At 30.1% G+C, this 16,918-nt stretch overlaps 1 protein-coding gene across 1 annotated transcript; it reads left to right on the top strand.

Annotated features, from left to right (window-relative positions):
• Positions 1 to 3,930: 3,930 nt before the first annotated feature.
• LOC107021286 (DNA-directed RNA polymerase II subunit RPB7) lies at positions 3,931 to 8,473 on the top strand. The gene is made up of 6 exons (XM_015221913.1): positions 3,931 to 4,141; positions 4,231 to 4,396; positions 5,553 to 5,603; positions 7,564 to 7,629; positions 7,726 to 7,794; positions 7,988 to 8,473. The coding sequence occupies exons 1-6, from the start codon at positions 4,026 to 4,028 to the stop codon at positions 8,051 to 8,053; spliced, it is 534 nt and encodes a 177-aa protein (XP_015077399.1). The 5' UTR covers positions 3,931 to 4,025; the 3' UTR covers positions 8,054 to 8,473.
• The last annotated feature ends 8,445 nt before the right edge of the window (positions 8,474 to 16,918 follow it).

The raw sequence follows: 16,918 nt of genomic DNA, 5'->3' as shown, positions 1-16,918 counted from the left end.
ATATTTAAAATGATGAAATATAAATAAGAATGAGGAAAGTACAATTTTACATCGAATAATTTGACTTTATGAGTTGAGGTAATTAATGCCATATGGAAAATTGAAAATTAGATATTTAACTAGATGCCTCATGACATTGATAATGATACAAAAATAAGAAAGTTGTTATTATATTCATTTATTTTTTTTAAAAAAAAAATGTGTTTAGCAAAAAGAGAAATAATATGCTGTATATATTTAAAAAAGGGTATTTTTACTCATTAAATAATAATAATAATAATAATAATAATGATGATGATCATATTTTTGGATTAGACTAATAACAGTAAGGATATGTTTAGATGGAAAAATTACATAAATTAATACATTTTAAAAAATAATTACTGATTTTAGCGATACTTTTTGTTTATTACCATTTATAGCAATATTGTGATAAATTTGTAATATGTATTAAAAGTGAATTATTTATGCAATATATTTGAATTATAATTGTTTTTGAAATATATTGTGTTTGTTTGGTAAAAAATGGTCACATTGTATTATAAATGTATTAAAATGTGTGATAAATATATTATCCATCATTAAAACTTGTATTATATGTGAATAATAAATTGTTCTTTGTAATATGTATTAAAATTGTATTATAAATAAATTAAAAGCGATCAAGTGAAAAAAAAATATTGTTGCTATAAATGGTAAATATTTTATTATTATAGCACATTTATGTAAATTTCCCTTTTTAGATCAAATTATTAATTGAAGATACTTTTATTCAATTTTGCATAGTTCAAAAATATTTTAAACTCTTTTTCATATTTTAATAAAGGTCGCCTCACAAAATTCCACTAGTTTAAGAGCTAATTACTTAGAAAATACACTACTTTGCAATATTATGAATCATAACAAATTTTGGTGCGTTCAAATACGTTTAGATTCATATATCTTGGGATACACTGGTCAAAATTAAGCATAATTTGTTCTAGATACAATGTGGCTAAATGAACTCACATGTATCTGAGATATATAAATAAATCTTATTCGCCTCCCTTCTATTCTCTCTTGCTTCTCTTCCTATTTTCGTGTATTTGGTATAAAAAACATATATCAATGTGTATCTGACTTGAAATCTGATATGAAATTATTAATTAGCGAGATGCAATATAATTATTTCAAACTATAGAAAAAATCAATAAATATGATGAAAGTATTTGTCTAATTTCATTTAACAGAAAGGACCAAAAGTACCCTTAGACTTTAAGGAAAATGTCGAAAAATATTCTTTATCCATCTTTAATCTAAAAATACCATTTTAGTAATCTTTAGCCCTTTTTAGATGAATAAAAGAATTATTTAGAACAAAATAACAATGAAGGATATATTTTAAAACCTTTCCCGATAGTTTAAGGGTACTTTTTCCCTTTTTCCATTCTTTTAGTTAAAAATAAATAAAATATTTATGTAATTTTAGTAGTTTGAAGAGGTATTAAAGTTTGAAAATTATTTGTGATTAATTTACGCAATCAACAATACAAATACTACTCAAATGCAGCAAAATTTTAAGGTTTAGGACATAGAGAGAAAAATAACAATATCCTTTTGTTGAACCTTCATGACAGAGAACATCCAAGCAAAAAAAAAAAAAAAAGGGCTGACCTAGGGTTTCCTTCCTATCCAACAGCTCGCAGCTCTCGTGGCTGCTACGACCACTGGACAACTTCCTTTCGAAGCTGTCGAACCCGCCCTACCACATATGCCACCTTTTTCAATTCCAACACTATAAATTTTAAACAATTGGCCCTAATTAACTCAAAAACAATTGCCAAAATCAATCGAAATAATTCATGGAGAACCCACTGTCACGTTTTCAATGAAGGAAAGGCAAGACTGTATGATTGAAGTGGGATTACATCAAGCAGTGGTATTTAAATTATTCCATGGTACGCTAGATTTGGAGGTATTAAAGTCAATTTTACCTAAACATTTTGGTACAAAGGACAATTGTTTAATTGACTTACTTGCTCCAAGACAAATTTTGTTGAGATTTGATCAATATGAAGATTATGTACTAGCTTTATCTCGCTCAGTTAATATCTTATATAAAATGGAGAGGAGCACCAATATAGGTTTTCCCTTGATCCATTGAGTATAATCCTAAGAAGGAAACAACATTAAATGTGGTTTCAATTTCTTTACCAAACTTATCTTCAGATTTATTTGCAAAGAAGTCTCTGCTGTCTATAACCTCGGTAGTTGAAAAATCAATAGTTATAGATAAAGCTACTCAAATAAAATCAAGACCTAGCACAGTTAGAGTCAAGGTTATACTTGATCTAATGGAAAAACTTCCAAATCGTATAAGATTGCAGTCTATGGATGGAAAATTTGATAAGTTGATCGAGATTTTTAAGGAGATTGTATATGATAATCTACCTTTATATTGCAATTATTGTAAGCACCAACGTCATGATGAAGAAAGTTATTGTTGATCTCGAAAAGAAATCAAGATACAAACAAATTGTGATACCATTGAAGTTGCTTCAAAAGGTACTATCGATAGTGAAAAGTATCAAGGTGATGCAAGATAATTACTAAATGAAAAAAGAAAGGTTGTAGATGTCGATCAAAGTAAAGCTATTTCTTTAGAACGATAATTGATTGCTGTTACTTTTGAGTGAAATCGTGCACACTCAATGAATGTTGTTAGAAGTAATATTGGTGTTCAAACAACTTTCAAAAACAAAAAAGGAACGCCAAGAGTTGGGGTTGAAGCGCCGCGATTTGGTTCAGGTAAAAAATAATGGATTCAGGACTCAAACTAATGGATACATCTGATATTGAAGATGCCAACAATTCTGGACAACATGTTTTGCAAGTTGAAATAAAAAATGCAATTAAAATTGGACACTGGTTGCACACAAATTCAATTAGTAGTCATAGCCTTTTTCTAACTAGTCAAAATAATTCTCCATGTAGTGAAAAGGGTGCGACTGAAAATTTCCACGACAGTGAGAAGAGGCAAGATATTAATAATGCCTCAAGAGACCTATTATGCTCGAATAACTTTGATGCTTTATCAAAGACTATTGAAAAGCAAATAAAGTTAGTAGAGAGTCATGACAACGATTTGATCCAAGAAAAACAGGTCTCATCACCTACGTTGAATAGCAAATTAAGTCCAGAAGCTTCCGTATTTGTGCCTAAATGTGTGTTGCAAAGAAGAATAAGTCAAGGGCCTTAGAGTCAAATACAGTTGATTTGAGCGAGAATTCTCTTGATGAAGATGATGAAGACATATGCTTGATTTGGGCGAGGATTCATGAGGAAGATATGCTGGACATATGCTTTGATAGAGTGGTTAAGGAAGGAGATATATCACCTAGGCAACAAAGAAGTGGAAGCAACAAAAACAAAAAGAAGACACATGTAAGAAAACATAGTTGGAACAGTAAAATGACTGAGGAGTTTGTTCGAAGGCACCTACGGATGCGGCAGGCAAAATAGAACCATTTGACAGTATCAATAGGTTCAGTAAGATCCGATAAATCCATAAAGAAAGTATGAATTATCAAGTGTTGTTGGATAGATTTGAAAAAGAATACAAAAAAAATACTTCAAATTACTTTTGACGGGCAATCAATTATTTTTAATTCATGCGTTTGTAACAGAAAGTTTGAAGCTGATATATTTTTACATTATTTAAGCATACTCATTTGAAATATCATCATGGAGTATATTACAAGACATTTAATTCTCTCTAGGTCTTATTTTCTTTATGCTTGTTAGATAGTAGACGTAAGGTACTTCATTAGGATTACGAAAAAAATACCTAATCTAAGAGCTAAATTAGGAAATAATTAGCTAAAAATTTTAGGAGATAAACTTTGTTCTAGAAAATAGGTTATTTTTGGTCCAATTATTGAGATACCCGGCGGCCCACTATATATAAATCTCTGTCCGTTGTTCATAAGCTTCACTTGTTCAACTTGGATCAACAAACGTAGCTTCTTCTTCTTCTTCCTCAAATCATGTTTTTCCACATTGTATTGGAGAGAAACATGCAGCTTCATCCTCGTCACTTTGGTCGTGATCTTCGTGAAAAACTTGTGTCAAAACTAATGAAAGATGTAGAAGGAACTTGCAGGTTTAATTCATAAAACCCTAATTTTCGTTTTTTTTTTCTTCTGTTTCTTATTGATTTAATATTTTGAATTTGGGTTTTTTTTTGTTCAGTGGTCGACATGGTTTTATAGTGGCGATTACTGGGATTGAAAGTGTTGGAAAAGGATTAATTCGTGATGGAACTGGTTTTGTTACTTTCCCAGTGAAGTATCAATGTGTTGTATTTCGACCCTTTAAAGGCGAGATTTTGGAAGCTGTTGTCACCATGGTTAACAAGGTAAGGTCTTTTTCCCCCCCTTAATTTGCATTTCTGTATCTTCTGTGTGTTCGCTAGATTAAGCAATTACACAGAGTTCAACTGAATTTCGCTTATCGAAATTGGTATCCAAACCTTTTTATAGTGGTTGGAGGTGGATTAGCAGCAATCTTCTGAAAAACTAACTTTAAATTTGCCTCCAACAAAAATTTACTTTCTCTTCTTTGTAGGAAATTTTGGTTTTAGAAAAAAAGGTTCTGATAAGAGACAGGTGGTTAATAATCCTGCTAATATGTAAGAAAGGGGAGAATTTTGAGGATAAGAGAGATCGAGAAGGAAAGATATAGCAAGGAAGATTTAATGGGTTCGAGTAGAGAATGAATTGAGTAGTTGAATCCAACTAGTTTGAGATTGAGATTTAGAGGGATTGATAGGCATATATAATTTTTTTTATGAGTGATATGATTGATAGGTTGATCTATAGATACTTTGACTTTATAATAGAAGTAACTGATGAACTGACGCATCAAAAAGGACTTTTCGAAGCGCGGAATCCCAGAATGGAATCATTGCAGAAGAAAGGTTAATCTAAGAGAACACATGGTTGCTAGGAAAATAAGAACTGCATTGCCTGCCAAACATAGTATTTTCAAGACATAGAGCTGGTCTTTTTTTTTTTAAAGGATACCAGTACCTATTTGTATTCCACAAAGAATCTGCCGCAACTGGTTCACTGTCTTGGTTAAAATGCCAATAAAATAGGCATGGGTGGTGGTCTTGATTTCAAGAATAACGTGGCCAAAACTTGCTTTGCGATAGCTGAGTAGCTCGGCTGTGGTTCTGATAGAACTGCAGAAACAAAACCAGACAAACTCCCACCAGAAACTATTTTGGGTACTTCATGATTGTGAAATATTGCATATGGAACTTTAGCATGGAATGTTTTTTTCATTGCATTAATGTTAGTCTTGTTAAAAACCTCTAATTTGGTTTAAAAGATAAAATTGATTACTACAAGTTAGGAATGAAGTGGGCCTCAATGTGGAGGAATGGATATAGAAGATTCATATATATAGTCTGATTCCTTGGGTTTGAGTTGTTGTTGATTGATTGGTATGTTAGTTAGCTCTTTTCCATCTACCCTACCTAAAATATTTATCCGTGTGGTATATTGCAGATGGGATTTTTTGCTGAAGCAGGGCCTGTGCAGATTTTTGTCTCAAATCACGTGAGTTTGTTCTCCATATTTAAATATTTAATCCAACATGTGTTCATTCCCACACATGCACGACATTTTCTTAGTGTGGCATATTAAAAGCTCATTCTGCTATATGCAAGATTGCATGAATGAAATGTACTGATTAGAAATATATTAATGAAATGTCTTGTGCATGCATTTCTATTGTAAAAGCATGATATCAACTTCTTTTAGGAAGGTAGTTATTGATTCTTTAGAGATTTTTTGTTCAATCTTCATATATGTCTCTACATTTTTTTTTTGTGTTTATTTTCCCTTGATTTTGGAAACCCCTTTCGTGATGCAAACTCTTAATGTATTGGTTGGGACCGGAGGTTTCCATCACTACAACAAACCTTGATATATCAAACTTATTCTGTTTTCTAATGTGTTATAATTCCAATAAAAGAATGAAGAAGGAATCTAGAATTCAAAGATGGGTAGTCTCTCATATGATATTAGCTTTAGCTTGATTTGAATATCTAGTTTAAGATTATCTACGTAACTGCTAAGTAGTCTATAGTGTGTGTATGTGTGTGTGTATACATATACACACACACACATATACATTTCTCGTGTGATTCTCAGCTACATCATTTGCACTTGTTAGATGTTCCGCGAAGCTAATTTATCAATAAATAAAATAAATTTTTTTGTCAAGCTACATATGTTCTCTGCCAAATCTAAAGAGTCCTTGATTGTTACGCTTAGGATCAAATTTTTCATGGAACTCAAGTTAGACCGTTTTATAATTAAACTGTATTGAGTTTGTCACCTTAAGTGAATTTCATTGGTTCCTAGATTATTTAAGAGGTGTATGCATGACTAGTCACTAGTGGTGGTAGGAATTCCGACGGAGGAAAAAGGATGTGGCCTGGTGGTTAACTAAGTGGATACAGACCTTTAAAACTAGGGTTCGAATCCACGCAGAGACACAAAATTTGCAAAAAACAATGGAATGATTTCTTCTTATCTGCCTATGCCTGAGTGGGAAGAGTTACCCTACAACTCTGCTGGTGGGAGTTAGAAAGTACCTGTTGGATAGTGTGGGTGAGCATAGGCTGGTCTACACACCATTGTCATCAAGAAAAAAGTTGGTGGGAAATGTGAGCATCTAGTGGGGATAGTATAGTCGTAGAATACTTTTGTGCTACATACTGAGTTTACCAACTTGAAATTGCCTGAAAGTAATTAGTAATTAATATTGCTCATCTATGTCCTAGTCTTTGAAGGTTTCTTATGAAAACCTGGCCCCAAAAAGATAACCACTCCTTTGTCTGTAGCTACTTATGCAGCCAGGCATGAGACAGAGTCTGATCAAGAGCCTCTTTTAGTCTTTAAGTCATGGCACTTTGGTATATTTTAGATCCACCAACCAGAGATTTTTAGGACCACCAGATTACTTGTTCTGTAGTCTTTGATATCGTAAGCTCCTTTTATCCGATAAGATTTTTTCTTGATATCTAGCTAAAAAATTATCCTGGCAACTAAAGGAAAGCATTACTAATGCGTCAGGCTTTTGTGCTCTGTGATTCCATGACCCAACTCGTTCTTTAGTTCCTCTACAGTGCATTTGATCTCATTTAGCTATGTAGACAGACAGTGCGGACGAAAGAGAACAATTCTGGAAAGCAATCAACAGAATAGTTTTGCGGTTGCTTCAGCCTGTAAATGAAGAAAGTATTACGTTAAGTATATTTTATAATATGGTTAAAAACAATGAGATCAGTTGAATTGGTTAGCCAAGCAAAAATTGGAAACTCTTTGGTTCCTGACCAAATATCCAAATAGAAACCTCAAGAACTCCCAGACTGTGCTATGAAGCACTCGAGTTGATGCATATAGAAGTTTCTTATTTGTTCCTACAAGACATAAAGCCTCTATGCATGCAAAAGCTTATATAGGCCTTTTTCTCACATCTGTTTATGTTTGACCCTTGGATTTTCAACAGTTGATACCTGATGACATGGAGTTTCAGTCGGGGGATGTGCCAAATTATACAACTTCAGATGGTTCGGTATGCCATTTGTTTGCTCTCCTTACTTATCTCTTCTTTTGAAGAAGATCAGCTTGTAGCTGTGATTCAGTAGTTTCATTTATTCATCTTTTGTAGGTTAAAATTCAGAAGGAAAGTGAAGTTAGATTGAAGATTATCGGAACACGTGTTGATGCCACAGAAATTGTATGTCAACAACTCCTTTTTATTTTGTGCATTTTCTTAGAAACAGATTATAGGTACTGCAACCTTTTCCTAAAAACAGACCACAGTCCCAAAGAGAGTTTCTGGCAAAACTAAGAACTCCAAGCTTTTTATTTACTAGCATTGCATGGATTCTTTCACTCCCTAACATGTTTTCCATGTCGTATTATTTCAGTTCTGTATTGGTACGATAAAGGATGATTTCCTGGGTGTGATCAGTGACCCAGGCACAAATGCTTGATACGGACAAGACGTACTTGACCTTTGTATATAGATGCTGCTGCTGTACCTTTTCAAGGAGAAGTGATGTTTTCATGGTTAAACTATTGGGTAGAAGCTTCATGTAGTTTCCTATTGAGAAATGGATTCTTCACTGGCTCTGATTAGAGAAAATTGCCCAATGTTGATTTGTATTCTTGGCCAGATTTGTCTCTGCAGCTAGATTCTAAGTTGAGGTTTTGTTTTAACTTATGATGTACTGTCAATGGAAGTCCACATAGGTATTTATGAGATGTTCATCACCAATGTTGGAAAACTTAGAAGGTTATATTTCTGGTCATGGGTTAATTGATGATACATTTCAACAGTGTTTTCCATTAAATGAAATTTACTGCTAATGGATAACCATTTGTTACCAATGGAGAATTTCTTGTCATCTTCACTTTAGGTGTTTGGATCCCTATGTCTTGTGGTAGTGATTCCTCTGGCACTTATACCTTTACAACAATAATGCTGTCCATAGATCAAATTATTTCGCAGATTGAATTTTACCTTGATTGTCTACTGTTTCATTGCGTGTGTTTGAGGATACTGTTTTGTATAAGTGTATCACTATGCTATTGAGTATTTTTATCTCTTACTAAGAGGCGGAATAGAATAACTTTGTTCAAAGTGTAATGATCATACAGTTATAATGTCCAATAATAGGTTTCATTCTGCTACTCTTTTCTAAAAGTTGATGACCACTCATAGCTATTACCTTGCCACCAAAGAATAACTTGATCCAACGCTTTATTATTATCCTAGTTGCTGCTGATTCGACACTAGAAGTCCGTTGAGGGGTCATGTTATTATCTTTCTCCTGTTATGACCTTTTTGAGTTCATAGAACAAATGACCTTAAAGGTTTGTGAACCAATGATACATCAAAATCATTTTCTTTATTACATCTAACATTTAAACATTATTATTAACCTTTTATAAAAAAGAGTATTTCATCAAATACTATTAATAAATAAGTCTTTAGAAATTCTTCTTTTGATCACTTCCCTTTCAAATTCAAGAAAATTGAACAAAAATAGTTTTCTATTATAGATGGAGTTTGGAAAATGTAAAAATGAATCATACATAGAGAACTATAAAAAGGGGTCCATTTTATTCTTCATAAAAATAATCATACAACATATCATTATTTATTTGAGGTGATTTCCTATAATATAAACATAAATCATAACAATGAAAACATCATTTTTTTTCTTTACTTCACTTTTGAGCAATCAACATCCTTGCCAATTTTGAAAGGAAGGTTGGCACCACATTTCCCAGGGATACTAGCTAGACGTTTTACTTGTTCTTTTGTGTAAGCTAAAAGCTTCATGCAAGCTTTGACGATTTGCAATATTTGTTACGTTAGAAATAAGAGATTTAACCTCGTTACAACATTCTGATGGAAAACTTCCACCTAACAATGCATATCCATGACAGTATGGATGCATGATATTATGTACGATATCACATGTGATCGCCCTCGTCTTAGCCGATGTTGGTGCCACCACCATGAAAATGAGGAGGAAAGATAGAAGTACTTTCTTGCTAATTAGCATTGTAGAGTCACTACACTTTGTACTTTGTAGGAGTTATATTAGTAGAAAGAGAATGCATATATATATTAGTCTCCCATAAGTGTATTTTACACGTTATTCCCTACAAAACCTCAATCATCACATAGACCATAAGCTAGGTTACAGCATGATATTTAGGAAAAATTATCTAAATACACAATTTATTTTACTATATTTTTAAAAATTTTCTACCATTTGAATTTTTTTACAAGAATCCCTTTTCTCTCTTATTTTTAGATACATCACTTTACACAATGTATTGGAACGTATAAGATGTATTGGAACGTTGAGTGGTTTATTTAAAATCGAGACGTGATACATTGGAACGTTGAAGAATATATCCGAAACTGAGACGCAATTAATATATCGGGACGTTTTAAGATGTATACTGTGACATTTATATATCTTTCGACTTGCAAAAGATAATCAATTAATTTTGTGATAGAAATTTCTATTTTTTCTTATTGTCTTATTTTATTTAAGCATAGTCACTATTCTAATGTTGAATTGAAAAACAATTTTTTAATATCCCCCTCGCCCTCCACTCACACAATCGATCTTTAGAAGTTCATATTTTAATGCTAAAAATCAAGAAAATACAAACTGACCTTTGGAATTCGATTTATTTTAAAAAGAATTTTGGAAAAATAACGACTTTCATAAGTTGTTTTTAAAAAAATTAATATATTTTTTCAAAATACCAACCTCTTTAATATATTTTTCGAGTTCAAAATTTCTAAATTTTGGGTTCAGTAATTCATAATTGGATTCGGTAATTCGATAATTAATAATTTAAAGTAGATATCAAATATTTAAATTTTAATTCAGTAATCAATAAATCAAACTTTGATTTAGTATGGTATTCAATAATACCATATTAAAATTGTAGACAATTGTATTACGAAGTTAATACTATCGCTCAAATCATTTTTATATTTCTATGTAGAGGCACGATATAATAGAATATCAACAGGTAATAATACATCAAGAAAAGCAAATTGACACAACTAGAAGACATGTATTAGCATTGTTTATGTTTAGTCTTTAACTTTCTCTTTGGACTTGTACTAATGAATAATTAACCTATTGATATACCTTCATTAAGTAAATAATTTGGTATCCGGTATATATCGAATACCAAATGGTACTAATGTCTCATACAAACTCAAACTCAAATATTGTAATTTTAGAATTTTAATTTTCAATACCGTACTGAATAGCAAATTGCAAAAAATTATTTTGATTTAGTAATTAAGTTTTCGATATTTTATGTTGTCACGTCCCAACCCACAAGATCATCTCGACACCTACTCTAAGACCTATATAGAAAAACTCTTATACTCAATCTAAAATAAGTAATGTAGAAGTAAACAAATATAAACTAATCACCTCCTTAAATACAAAAACACTCTAAACTTGATCAGCATAAAAATCATTAAGAAATACACAAAACCCTTCTAAGGAACTAGTCTGGAAAAAGGTATAAGAGCTTCTAAGAAAATAAAATATTTAATATTAATAAGAAATAACTACCACCATAAAAGAAGAGAGGTAGACCAATCAGATATCATCTTTATATTAGAAATATTAATGTTCCTGCAATCAGACTATGCCATGTGATATAACAAGACTAGTATTAGTACAAACCACACGTATCATTTATCAATCAAAATCCACCACTTAATGTCATGCAAATAATAAAAAAAAAACATAAAATTCGGAGATATAACTAAACCCGGCTATTTTAGTCACCACCTTTAATACCAAGTAATATGACCTTTGAACTCATACATTCTATCTCAACTCATCCACCTCCTTTCGCTACCAACCCCACCATCTAGGCCCTTTCCCCCCTCATATCATTTCAGGATTTAATGACGGAATATGTCGTTACATGTGAGATCTCTAGTAGAAATATATCCTTTCATAATAAAGATAGGGGTTCGAACCTCAAATGATATATTTTGTTGTTATGTTATTTTAAAAGAACTTACATTAAAAAAAATAAAATTTTTAACTAACATTAATTAACTTGACGATCTCTTTGAAATTTAATCCTCAAGGTAATGTTTGAACCTCTAAAACACTTCAAGAATTTAAAATTTATATATGTAATTAAAAATAAAAAGCATTTTAAAAATGCAATGTCATTTTCTTCAATAAGATCTAGGTGAGCACCCCATTCCCCTAGATCTGCCACAGTCATAAACCTGCCCCACTTAAAATAATTATTTAAAACCTAACAAGAAGAAAAATGTTGCTAAACATAATTAAATACTATTGCCATGAGGCTAAAACGGCAGCTAATAATGTAAAATTGGTTAAGAGAGGGTGGGTATTCATTTGAACCCGTTAATAAAAAGTTACACAGTATATAAGATATTTTTAATATTTTAGTATATATATTTCTCTAAGCACGAGACTAGAGCTTAATTCAGTAATTTAGAAAAATTCAAAATTATTTTTAAAATTTCAAATTCAAATCTTAAATATTATATTTTAATTTTTGAATTCCTTAATAAAAATTATGAATATGCACCATGAGACTACAAATATAAATATACCTATAAAGGAGGGAGATGTAAACCTAACTTTAATTAGAACAAGTGGGGTCTATTATTTGTCTAAAATTAGCAGAACTAATCAACCAATGGATCAGTAGGATAACTAATTAGTAATTATTTATGAGTCATATTACCCGCTCTAAATTATTTTAAAATGTAACAAATATATTATAAGACTAGTGTAATTACTTCATGATAAAAAGTATTTTACACTTATTTTTATGTCATCATAAATATCAGTATCATATCATTAAACGATAAAATCTATAAAAAAAAAACAAAATCGTGTCATTTGATTTCTTCTTGTGTAGCAACATCTTTTTCATCAAAAATGTTTGCTTTACTTATTTTAGGATTAATTATTTTGAAATAAGTTATCTCATAACGTATATAAAATAACTTGTCTCGTCACTATGGTAAAAATAATAAGATAAATAATACAAGGCAAATGAGAAATTGCAAACGGATATTTGCGCTTTGTTTGATTTTTTAGATTGTTTCCTCTTCAAACTTACCTCATGGGTTAAGTATTTAAAGGGTCGGGCATGGGTTTTAAAAATGGATAACGAATTATTTCTTAAGATTCAGGTTGATTTAAATTGATTTGTCGCTTTCCGTTAAGTGAGGGGTGTATATGGTAAAATTAATACGATAGAAACAAAATTAATTTCACTTTAAAAGTAAGGACATAATTAACCAATAAAATAAAGTTGAGAGATATTTTTGATCATTTTCCCTTTTTTGAATGGAGGATATATCTACTCAAAGGTCTTTAAATTCAAAGATTCTCATAGATACCTCTATGAGGGTCCCATTTTATTCTTCATAAGGATAATCAAACTACATAGCAAAATATATTTGAGTTGATCCCTCAAATATACTTTAATTACACATAAACCACAACAAGGAAATTAAACATCATTTTTATTTACTATGTACAGTATAGAAAGAGTGACCACTAAAATCACTCTTTTATCTCTTTTTTTTCTTCAATATACCTTTGAGCAATCAACATCTTTGCTAATTTTGAAAGGAAACTTGGCACCACATTTTTTAGGGATACTTGCGATACGATTGACTTGTTTTTCAGTGATGGTGGAGAGAATTTCATTTACACATGAACAAAGAATTTGACGGTCTAAGATAGTAGTCGCGTTACCTAAACATGATTTGCAAGAGTTGCAACATTCTTTCGATACATGTCCACCAGACATCACATAAGTAAGGCATGGTTTTATTTTATCTGTTACCGTATTGCATGTTATCGTCGTTGCGTTAGTCGATAGTGGTGTCACCACCATGCAAATGAGGAGGAAAGAAAGAAGTAATTTCTTGCTTGTAAGCATTGTAGGGATTAGTAATTGAATGATCAATGAGTTGTTGAATGTATTGAAGGAACTATGGCAAGGGAATATATTTATATAGAGGTACTACCACAAAAAAAAAAATTATTTATATTTTATTATTTTGATACCTAAAAGTATGGACTCTTGTGGTTAGTACCCTAGTAAACTATACAAAACATTCTTTTAATCTTAACTATTCCTTGTACTTGTCCTAGCATTTATGTAACATTTTACAATTATATTTTTAAAAAATAATGATTTTTAATTTTACTTTTCTTTCTTTTGGTCAGTTAAAATGACATAACACATCACACACACACACAGAGTATATATGTTGATTTATTATTATTATTATTATTATTATTATTTTTCAATTGTATTTATTGTGATAAAAAAATTGGATTTTGATTGCTTATTAGGAGCATATAGATACAGATGGATTGATGATTGTATGCATAAATTGATACATATATATGTATTGTTCAAGCCATTACATAATTCATGATTAGGAAACAAGAGAAATATTAAATATATATTTGGATAAGGTTTAAGACTATTCATATTAGTTACTATATATAAATAAATGACCCACCTAGCTCAAATAATAATTTATCAACCTAATGAAAATACATTTATACAATTGAAGAATATAAAGAAAAATAATAATAACTAAAATTATTAATTATCAGCCTGCCAAATCAAAAATAATATCTTAAGCCTAACAAGAAGAAAAAAGTTGCTAAATGTAAATACATATTAATTATAATAACCATGAGGCTAAAACAGTAGCTAAAAAAAATCTTATTATAGGAAGTTATAATGGAAATTGAAATCACATATATAATTTATTATCTAATGAGACAACTATAGTATTAGTTTTTTCTTTTCTTTATTCTTTGTTATTCGCATGTCATAACTTAGAGGGTTCACCTTGTGGATAGTAGCTCATCAAGTTTCTTATTGCGATCTAGCAGTGATGTAGCCACATAGTGGTCATCGGATAAAAATGTTATATATACAAGTAGATAGAATTATATTTCAAGATTCGAATCATGACAGTTACATTTCAATTGATCCAAAAGTAGATAGAATCAGTGTAAGCTTGGCCAAAACCCTAATACAAGATATGTTTGAGGGGATTTTTGGGCTACTGAGATATTACACTGAGGTTTATAAAAGGTTATGTAGTTATTAGTGAATCCCTCATAGATGCCTTCAATAAGTAAAATTTTGATTGGTCCAACAAGGCTACTTCATTAGTTTTGATACTATCTAATTTTGCCATAGACTTTTTATGGTAGAGGCTAAGTGTGTGTTTGGCACGAAGGAATATGTTTTCCGTGGAAAATGTTTTTCTGAAAAATAAGTAGATATTTGACTTATTTTCTCATGTTTGATTGGAGAATAGAAAATATTTTTCGAAAAATATTTTTAGTATTTAATTTTTGAATGAAAAATATTTTCCTTCATACCAAACACACCCTAAAAATTTTAAAAATTTTTAGAGGTAAAGAGATTATTTGTGATGAATCCTCAGTTCAAGGAAAAATATTTTAAAGCATGCAGTTATAAACAATTTGATGTATCTTATCACTAAATAAGAGTTTTCTATCATATATTGAGTGTAATGAGTGGGTAGTAAGTTGATTTATAAATGATATGAATAAATCAGAAAAGGGCCTAAAATACCTTTGAAGTATTAAAAATGGTACAATACTATCCTCCATTCACCTATTGGCCCAAAAATACCCTTTTCACCCACCTATCGGCTCCAAAATACCCTTGTCATCCACCTTTGGGTTCAAAATTGACCACTTATTTAATGGTTTTAAATTTAAATTATTTGAATAAAATTTTAAATACGTGGAGCTCAACTATTTGTTATAATTTTACTTATTAATATAATTTATAAATCAACTCACTGCCACCCATTACTAATTAAACCCCACCCAATTACTAAACTCGTCTCAACTAATACAACAACATGAAAGCTACTACCAATGAGTGTTCCTAAAAATTTGAGACGAAAATGTCTATAGAAGTACATTATCATACATTCAAGTCCTAAATCAAAACATATTATAATTCAAGTGTCTAAATAAAAATTATCGATAAACTTAAAAGTTCGACTATGTTCATCTTAATTATTTCTTCGTCTCAATTATGTGATGTTACTTAATAGATAACTTCTTTTAAAAATATTATATTAAAGTTTTAATATTTAAAACAAATCATAAATATTTATAAAATTATATGTTAAAAAAGTACATGAATTAATTCGGAAAGTACTACTTCTTTATCTTAAATCATAAATTTCGAATTCAAGCTTGAAAGAATATCATATGGAAAGTGTCCTCCTAAATAAGCGGTTCAACCTAAATTTAATTGGGGCTTTAATTCGGACTCAAATAATTTTGAATGTCATTTTCAGGAATCAATAATTTCGTCGTGTTTAGGGCGATTTGATATTAGAATTGGTTAATTATTCTGTGGGTTTTAATTAGTAATGAGTGGGTAGTGGTTGGTTTATAAATGATCTTAATAATTAAATTATAACCTATAGTTGAGCGCCAAATATTTTTAAAAAATATTTAAACAATTTAAATTTAAAACCATTAAATAAGTGGTTAATTTTGAACTCAAAGGTGGATGAGAAGGGTATTTTAGAGACAATAGGTAGATGGAGGATAGTTTTGTACCATTTCCAATACTTCGAGGGTATTTTAGGGCCTTTTCGTTAATAAATTAAATAATAACCAATACTTGAGTGCCAAGTATTTAAAAAAAATATTTAAACAATTTAAATTCAAAACCGTTAAATAAGTGGTCAATTTTAAATCCAAAGATGAATAAGAAGGGTATTTTGTAGCCAATAAACGAATAAGAAGAATATTTTAAAGCCAATAGATGAATTAATGATAATTTTATACCCTTTCCTATACTTTAAAGATATTTTAAACCCTTTTCCGTTCAACTAATAATGTTAGTTGATTTGAGAAGTGTATCCAAATAGGGACAAATGTGTTAAGTTTGGTGATAGTAGGAGTACCAATTTAGTGGAAACTTACGTAAATATATGATATTAAAAAAATCATATAGTATTTATATATATATATATATATATATATATATATATATATATATAAAATACAATTTTAATATATATTACAGAGAACAATTTATTATTGATGGATTTGTCACATATTAATACACTATAATGTGTTAATTTCTTTCCAAACAAACATAATATATTTAAAATACAATTATAATACATATATAATTCACTTTTAAAATATATTATAGATTTAATATAATATAACTAAAAATGATAATAAATAAAAAGTATCACCAAAATT

Source organism: Solanum pennellii, chromosome 6 (assembly GCF_001406875.1).
Source record: "Solanum pennellii chromosome 6, SPENNV200".
Taxonomy (NCBI): domain Eukaryota; kingdom Viridiplantae; phylum Streptophyta; class Magnoliopsida; order Solanales; family Solanaceae; genus Solanum; species Solanum pennellii.
This window is presented reverse-complemented; position numbering and strand designations above follow the sequence as displayed.